Source organism: Phaethon aethereus, assembly GCF_964289735.1.
Source record: "Phaethon aethereus genome assembly, chromosome: 3".
In the NCBI taxonomy this organism is placed as follows: domain Eukaryota; kingdom Metazoa; phylum Chordata; class Aves; order Phaethontiformes; family Phaethontidae; genus Phaethon; species Phaethon aethereus.
Genome location: NC_138576.1, coordinates 22,873,702 through 22,882,543, shown reverse-complemented (window position 1 = coordinate 22,882,543; position 8,842 = coordinate 22,873,702). Strand labels below are relative to the sequence as shown.

The window sequence follows — 8,842 nt, the reverse complement described above, 5'->3', positions numbered from 1 at the left end:
TTACTCTTTACAAGACTCCCTGCCTACGCTCTCAGCCAGGGGTCTAGGTATGGCCCAGGGAAGCACTGCGCTTTCAGATGGCCACAGTCTAATATCAGCCTCACTCACAGAGAAATTAATTCCTTAATGGGATTCTAGTTTTAAAATAGTAGTACCCTAATGGAGACAGCAAAATAAAAATATACCTTTTCAAAAAAACATTAACTTTCATAGTGGTAGTTTTATTTGTATGCATTTAATAGGACACAGGTTCTTTCACAGGAATATAAACACAGCAACTTAGAAACATCCATGCCAGATCTGACCAGTACTCCATTTCAAAGGATTCAAAAGCAGATGCAAGAAACTTCACAGGAGGCAATGACAGGACAGCCTGCTCCCAGGAGAAAGTTTCTGCTTAATCCCCATCGATCTAGTGTTTGGCCGATTTTGCAAAACACGCGGGCTTACATCCCTTAGAAAAGTAATATACGTATTATAGAACAATCTGTACTTCTTACTTATAGATTTCTGTACAGTAATATTTACAATATACTGCAAAGATTACAGTCTCTACCTGATGCCTTTATTGCAAATACTTGCTCCCAGGCCATAACAACCAGACTTTGTACCTTTCGCCTGTTACACTACAGCCACGGACATTGCCCCTTGTCACAGCACTGGTGTACCTTGAAACACCTGGGCGTAAACAGCAGTTACCATTGCACGCTTGCACTCCATTTGTCTATTTTAGTTTACATAGTTCCAGTCAAACAAAACCATTCAATTTACAACTTGCCTTTGCCCTCAGCCCCAGCTTTAGGTTTCCCCAAAGACTGGAAACCCAACTCCATTGCTAAAACTTCTTTTCATACCCCAATGGCCTGCTTCACCCCAGTTTATCACTGAAGCTGAAAAATCCCACCCCTTCCAAAGCATGTCTTTTATAACCAAATAGTGGAAAAAAAAAAAAATCGTGGGAAGTTTTTGGGGAAACAGATAGGTAGTGACTAACATGAGGAAGCTTTTCCTCATTCTGAGGGGTATGACTGAAAGACCCAGCAGAAGGAAGGAAAAGCCTTTACATGTAACTAACAGTGAAGCCCAGAGCTCCCACTCTTTGGAAAAAGCACTGAATTACCTGTTCCCAAGATGTATGGAGAAAGAAGGATTGTCATCTACTGTTGATCTGGCATACTGGGAAAGGTAGGCCATTAGCTTACCCATAAGGTATTATTAAATAAAGGGAATCTATAGCTTATCAGGGAAAGATCTTTGATAGGTCCACATAGTCTCTGAAGTCAATGATACCTGGCTGGTGCTTGGGGTTCCTATCAGAGTTTGAACAAAGCCAGGGAAACTTTGCCACATGTCACTGTGGAAAGTCACCGCAACCCCATTGAACTGTTCCTAAGGACAAAAAGAGGGATTAAAAAAATATTCAGGATGGGGCCAGTTCTAATTTCTCTAACCTTTGCCATAAAACCTTCATTGATTTTGAGAAAGGTTGATGTTCGGTACTTTCAAGCAAATTAAACATATTCCTTCCTAACATTGAGAACTCATGACCGATGCATCTTTCATCTTAACTTTTGAGAGCTGCTCAACCAAAAGAGCATAAACAAACAGAAGTTTGAAAATGAAACAAAAAAATTCCCCGAAAACAAAACAATTCCGTTCTCCTGTGGTGGGGCACTGATCTGTAACGCAAAAGATTTTTCCTGCACTCTGAGCTGTCTACACCAATTCATATTTTAAAAGAAAAGCGGTCCTTAATTCTGACAAATGCGTATAAATACTTATGTGGTACAGCACCTTGCGAAGTGAGCATGAAAAGAACAGATATGTCAGGCTGTGTTCCTAGACTGCGTCCCTTAAAAATCTGCACCTGAAGTACATAAATCTTATCATATTAGCAGAATCTTGGGTGGGAGCTTTCTGAGAATCATCCTTTAATAATAATGTAACAAATACACATGGAAATTTCATTATTTAATGACAATATCCCCATGTACTACCTTCCCTGTAAATTTGCAAAAGCTCGCCAATGCAGATTATTTAGTTTTCTCCCAAGTGGAAAGGGGGTTCAACAATTATTTTATCTGGAATTGTTATCTATCTATCTCGACAGCTTCAGACATGTAGACCTTAGTACATACCACTAGAAAACGAAGACAGATGCCCTGCATTCCCAAACCATTGCTGTAATTGAGAACTAACCATCCAGGGACTGACAAGCACATTTAAAACATATGGAAATGCAACCTGGATGATCTTGCTGTGAATTTAACCGTTGTGAACTAAACTGCTTGATGAGCGCTTCAAGGGCAACTCTTCCAGTGCACGATGTTGGCGTAGGTTAAAACAGGCAACTGTTCCTCCTACCACCACCGTTTTACTGAATCCTCGACTCTCACCCTCTCCCTTTCTGCTCCTCCAGATGTATTTACTGAGAGTAGCAAACACTTGAGAAACACAACTCGAGTGCTCACTCGAGCTCGGCATCCACCCGGCTGTGCCAGCAGCTGTTTTGGGCCAGGAGAGGCAGCGGTGGAAGCTGTCGTGGTGTGGGCAGGAGGAATGCAGAGAATGAAAGCTGGTGTTTCAGGGCTCCTCACACTGCAGGTCTGGAAACAGATGGACACCAGGACACCACATCCATGGTAACACAAAGTAAACTTTTAACCAGGACCCTCGGGTCAAGTCACCATTATGCCAGCGAGGCAGCTATCACAGATGGGCACTGGTGTGACTGAAAGGAGAACTGGCTTTCGCTTTGATTGTTTGGGGGGTTTTTTGCATTTTTTTTGTGGTTTGCAATGTCCACAAAGAAATGCTTTGGTGCAAGACATTTTTGAGCGAGCAATGACAGATTAGTAAGTGTTTGAGGCACAGCCAGCAAATTCCATGAGTTATTCTAGAGACCTCATTCACTACGCTGATGATCCGAAGTACATTTTATCAGCTTTTAAAACACATTTAGCTTGGCCAGTCCAAATAAAGCATTTTATTGATGATATTGAGTAAGGTGCTGTCTACACTGGGTGCCTCACCCCATCAGGACATTTACTTGGCATAGCTGTGTCCTAACACGCCTTTCTTGCCTTCAGTGCAGGGATGCTGTCCTGCACATGCCAGGCACAGCCCGACTCACATTCCCAAGTTCCACGTTCACAAGACCCACGCTAGGGAAGCGTGGCCTTACATAGCCTGGGATAATAGTTTCCTAATGTGATTCTGTAAGCTCATTGCTCACTCACAGTGCATAAACTTAAAGGTGTTAAACCACAAGCTGCCAAACCTTGCAATGTTTGCAATGTCAGAGTCAGAGACATATTGCAAACACAGTGGAGGAGCCTATGTACATGTGAATCGTGTCGTTCTGCAGCAAGGCAGTAACAATGCAAAACCCTCCTTTATTTTTGACTATCTGTTTCTTGGAACCATGCTCCTGAAAATATTTTGGGGCAGGGTTTTAAAGGCCATTCTTCTCCACTGGCTGAGCAAACTGTGTGACGGAGCAAACCAGATGGATACAAGGTACTCCAATTTGGCTTTAATACTCTATGAGAAACAGAGGCTTGGCAAGGATTTAGCTTACGACATGTTTGCCAAATATCCCAGATAAAGCTGCCAGTTAGTCCTCACCAGCCAAGCAAATAACATCTCATGATGTCAGGATGAGCCCTGATCAAACAGCCTTGATAAGACAGAGCCTTTGAACGTCCAGGTTGAGCCTGTCTGCCTGCAAGGAAACGCCTGACCCAGAAGTCACTGCCACTTCATTCCCACTTTCTCCCCCCATCCCCGTCGACAAATTCATTGCTGGAAAGAGACGAGTGCACAACACAGACCTTCTGTCACAGCCCAGAATGGCACCCTGGGGCAGTGAGCTATGCTGAATATTACTGTGGATGGCAGCTGCTGCCACGCTTCGCTTTTCCAGGAGTTTTCATTTCCCGCTGCCTTGCTGGGGTACAGTTCACAATCTCTGCTTGTCATCACGCTCTTGGACACCTCTGAGCTTGTGAAAAGAGTGACGCTGCCAGGGGATGGGGGCAAGGGTAGGAGGCAACAATAAAATACTACACTTGGACAAAGCAGTCATGAGCCGGATGAGGAAAGAGTTTCTTCCTATGTCTGGTTATGCTCAACTTCCAAGTCAAGGATTCTGAAGAAAGAGGAAAAAAAAGTGTCATTTATCATGTCAGACAAGCATAAGGTGATACTTTAAAGCTTTTATTCAGCTGCTTATGGCTATTGCCAACATAGTAAATTCCTCTCCCAGGAGATTTCCACTTGAATGATGAACATCCATTTAAGAATGGTGCTGAAACTCAAGGCTGAATAATCTTGATTCAACCCAGGAAGGAGGACACAGAGTAAGGCCCCTTCTTAGAGTCAAGCAGGACTGACAGCAAGAGGAGTTGAACTGCAGAGGTGAATCCAGGCAACCTCCCACCAAGAAGCAGCAATGCCCATCTCGCTGAAGACCTCAGTTTTCTGAAGATCACAACCCACGCTCAGACCCTGCAATCACCACTCTGATGAAACATGTTAGGGAACCTGACCCTTCAAATAGGTGTTTTATTTACATGGTGCTTCACCAGGTCCTGGAGAGCTCATGAATAATTAAACAGAGAACATAAAATATGAATGGGATGATCACCAGCCCATAAAAGCCTTGCAGTTCTTGAAAGGTGTTTTACGCATAATGAATGCTGGATTTTAGAAAACAGGTTTCTGCCTCTTTTTCCAAAGAAAGTGTAACCATTTTCAAGCCTCTGTGTAAAATGAGGAACCTTCAAGGATGTGCCTGGGAGTGCCAGGGAAGAACACATGCCCATTAATAACCAGTAAGCAAACTAAACAGAGACAAATATGTGGATATAGTGAAAACACATAGATATCTAACTTGATACTGCACTGCCAGAGAAAATGTAGGACTGAAAGAAAAGATGAATGTTTGATCAGAACTACAGGACTCATCTTGCAGTCACGTGGTGGTAACAGCTCTCATCTTAAATTCTGCCCCGTATATGTAAAATTTAACTTATGTTAGCTCTTGATGACTCTTGTCTTTTACTCTGGGTGCTGTGTACAGGTGTTTTTAGCTGCCCTTTCTGAACTTTCTGGTTCTGTGGCCTAAATGGTGTGTTCTCAGTTTTGAGAAATTACCCTGGAAGCAATCATAGCCCTACAGCCCTACTGCTGAGATCTATCAGCTGAGAGTCAGCCCTAGTATGCTTAAAATCAGGTTTATAATATGGACCCTATGGATCAGTGTTTCCTAGGCTGCCAAAAATTTTGGTGGCAAAGGAAATTGCTGCCAGTGTAAAGCACTCCCTTGTTCTAGGCATTAAAATTATTGCAGAATGACCATAGATTTGAATAAACTTGCTGTTTACTTCATGGAGGTCTTTTCACCACCCTGTTAGGCTATGTGCTATGAACTGTCATTTTGTCATAGATGTTACCAAAAAAATCACAGAAGGATGAGCAAAGAGAAATTATTAGCTCAGGAGAGCCCTTTCTTCTCTCTAAGGTAATTTGGGAAAGGATCTGTCACATAACAACACTTCTTGAAGTTGTCAGCTGGATACCTGACAACCGTTCTTATCTACCAGGTCTTGAAATGGTTGTGTGAAAATGGCTCGCTCTCTCTTTCCCTCCCTCCTCCCTCAAGCTACAGGAAGAAAACAGGCTTTTGAGAAAAATTCACATTTTAAAAGGGAACCAAATTTCACATAATTAGAAATGATTTCAAGTAAGTAAATGGATTTTTGCATTATATAGATTAAAGGAATTGTGAGTGACAGCCCCACATCCACGTCGGAAAGAGGCTCAAGCACTACACTTCTCCATGTTCACAAGGCTCACATGCTCTATCAACAGCTGTATCTACACTAAATGATGTTCTTCTCACGCACCAATTACGAGCTGTCAGAAAATATATGTGTAATCCTTCACATCAAGACCTACTCATGCAATTTTTAAATACCACAGTGTAAGCTGCAGTACTTATCCTAAGGGCTTCATGTATTGGAAGGAGAAAAAACTGTTATCTACTAGATCATCAATACCAAAGGCTCCGTGAATATAGTTCTTTTTCAGGAGAATAGATGCAAAATAAACACCGCTTTTATTAAAAGCAGGATACCAGTTTTTACCAGGGCTAAATTTGTTCTGCTTCTGTCCATGAAGTGATTGATTTCCAAGCCTAGATGCCACACATTCGTATTAATTATCTTTAGTTTAAAACAGTGATGTACCCCTCTAACCAAGGCAAACCGCACAACTGATTTCCAGCTCCCAGTGCCAAACCGCAGGGCAAAACCCGCTGCAGAGGAGCCAAATCCAGGACAGTCCAAGAAGACAGAAAACTTAAAGCTTGTGAAATGCTAGGGAGTCACCTGGAGCAAACTTTTATGGTCCCAAAAGAAAGCTGGGGAGGGGGGAAATAAGACTACTAGCAGGACCACTGGCTCAGCTTTGCTTTCCTGATACTTGAGGGTGCCTACGTGCAAGGGAAGGGAGCGAGAGGGAGAGTAAGGAGGGGAAAACTGTAGCAGTATAGTGTAAGTACAGTGTACTCCTAATTAGTTTCAGTTCAGCCTGTTATCTAAGCAACTGTAATTAAGGGTTAAACACTTTTCAAAGTTTTTTACTAGCATTTAAAACAGCAGAAATGAGAGAAAACAAGCTATTTACAAAGCAGGAATCTGCAAAGGACAGACATCCTTCACAGACGCTGACTCTTTAATTTCATGTGGGGGGTCTGATCTAAATCTGGCAAGCTGCCCGCATTTATTTGTTTGTATTTTGGTTTTTCTAATGACAGGGATTTCTGCTTTGCGAAAAGGCCATACTGGAACATGTAGTATATAAAATACATTTTCCTTCAGCCCTTCATGAAAAGACTAAAATACACTAAGAAAGCCAACCGCTCGCTAAAGAGGAAAGAGAAATATATAAATCGACAGGGCGAGGCTTTGCACACACCTTGAGTTCACCAGGCTGCAATGCACGCTGAAAGAAGCCATCACGCCAGTTCCTGGATCACCTTGTTGGTCTCCTTGGCTTTCTTACACGTGTACAGCCATTTGATGATCCGCGCGTTGCGCTCGATCACGGAGGTGCTGCTTGGGACCTGCTCTGTGAGTTCATCCTCCAGCAGCCCCTCGTCCCCACTGTGCCTCGTGAAGTCGCTCTCGGACGTTGCCACGCTGATGCTGCGGATCTTGAAGGAGACGTTGTCGGACACCACAGAGAAGTTCTCTCTCCCGAGATCCTCAATGACCTCCTGCTCCAGGCCACAGTACTTGAAAAATGTATCAAACTCGGAGAAGGACTTGGAGTAGCGAGAGCTGATGTCTGACTGGGAGCGATGGAGACCTCTCCTCTTCACCTCCTTGACCTCCTCAGGAGGTACACTCAGTTTTGAGGCACTCTCCCACTCCTTTGTGCATACCCCTGGGGCATCGGTGCTCATGGTGGTGGCTCGCTCTGCTCCATGGTTGCTTGGCTCATGGTCACCGTCTTTTGCTGAGAGAGGCTCTTTGCTCTCGGTGGCTGTGGTGTCCTCCATGACTCTGGGCATCTCGGGGGAAGCCAACTGCTTCTCCTTTACTGACCCTTGGAAGATCCTCCTCACCAAGCTCCCCCGTGAGCTGTCCTGGCTTTGACCTCTCCCAAACTCGCATTTCTGGCGGTAAATCACCAGGGAATCCGGCCGCATCTGCCTCTTGGGGGTGCCGCGCCTGGCTATGGGGGGGCCGTGCTGCAGGGGGCCACGGCAGGAGTACACAGCCTTGGCCAGCTCCAGGGGCTTCGCGCCCTTCCCTCTGCCAAAGTCCCTGCCGATCTTTTTGCTCTCCACCGAACAGGTCTCGCTGCTGCTCTCTGAGGCTGAGCTAAGCACGATGACGGGCTCCTGCTTGGTGCTGATTACCTGCTGGCTTTTTACGTACTTGGCCTTATCGGCTGCCAGCCTCTCCACGGCACTTCTCCTGCCCGGGCTGCCTGCATCCATCTGCCTGCGGAGGTACTCGGGCCCCTTGTTGAGGAGTCGCAGGGTGAGGGAGGCGTGGAGGTCGGAGATGGCGTGCATTCTCACGGCCCGGGAGAGTTCAGCGGGCATAGCAGTTTCGGGGACGCGGATCCTGCTTCCAGCCCTGGGAGGGAAGGGAAAAAAAAAAAAAAAAAGGAAAAAAAGGGGAAGAAGCAAAAAAAAAAAAAAAGGGGGAAGGGGCAGGAGGAGGGAGGGGGAGGAAGGGGGAGGCAGGCCTGGGCGCTGGGAGCGGCAGCTGCGCCCCTCCGAGGGTCGGGCTCCCCCCGTGCCCGCTCGCCGCTGCCGTCGGGGCGCCTCCCGTGCGTGCTGCCGGCCGGCAGCGCGCGCCTCCCGTCCCGCGCGCGCGCGTCAGCCCCGCCGGCCGGGGGCAGCCAATCCCGCCGCCGCGCGCCGGGCCCGTCACGGCAGGCAGCGCGCGGCCCGGCCCGGCCCGGCCGGGCCCCGGAGTACGCCCCGAACGCGGGCAGCGGCCGCCGGCGGCAAGGCGGGGCAGCCGCCCCGGCGGCGGCGGGGCTGGGGCGGTCGCGGGCTCCGGAGGGGGAGCACAGGCTGGCAGCGGGGAGCGCGTCCCGCCCGTCCCGCGCGTCGGCGGCAGCGGGAGGACGTCGGCTGGTGGCCCGCGGCGGTGCGTGCGAAGCGCCGGGGGCTGGCACGCACCTGAGCCGCAGGGTTCCGAAACGCGGGGCAGGTTTCCGAAGGGGCAGGACTCCCGCCTGGGGCCGGCGGCTCCGAGCAGGGCAGAGCCGCTGGCCGCAATTTAAAGACCCGAAAGTTAGAGACCTAAGGCACAGG

General features: G+C 47.2%; 1 protein-coding gene across 1 annotated transcript; it reads right to left on the bottom strand.

The window, feature by feature from the left end:
* Positions 1 to 6,730: 6,730 nt before the first annotated feature.
* FAM110C (family with sequence similarity 110 member C) lies at positions 6,731 to 8,544 on the bottom strand. Its single transcript, XM_081997407.1, has one exon. The coding sequence runs from the start codon at positions 8,117 to 8,119 to the stop codon at positions 7,022 to 7,024; it is 1,098 nt and encodes a 365-aa protein (XP_081853533.1). The 5' UTR covers positions 8,120 to 8,544; the 3' UTR covers positions 6,731 to 7,021.
* Positions 8,545 to 8,842: the final 298 nt, after the last annotated feature.

Coding starts and splice junctions, on each gene's coding strand:
- FAM110C (XM_081997407.1), bottom strand. CDS start 8,119: ATGCCCGCTGAACTCTCCCGGGCCGTGAGAATGCACGCCATCTCCGAC.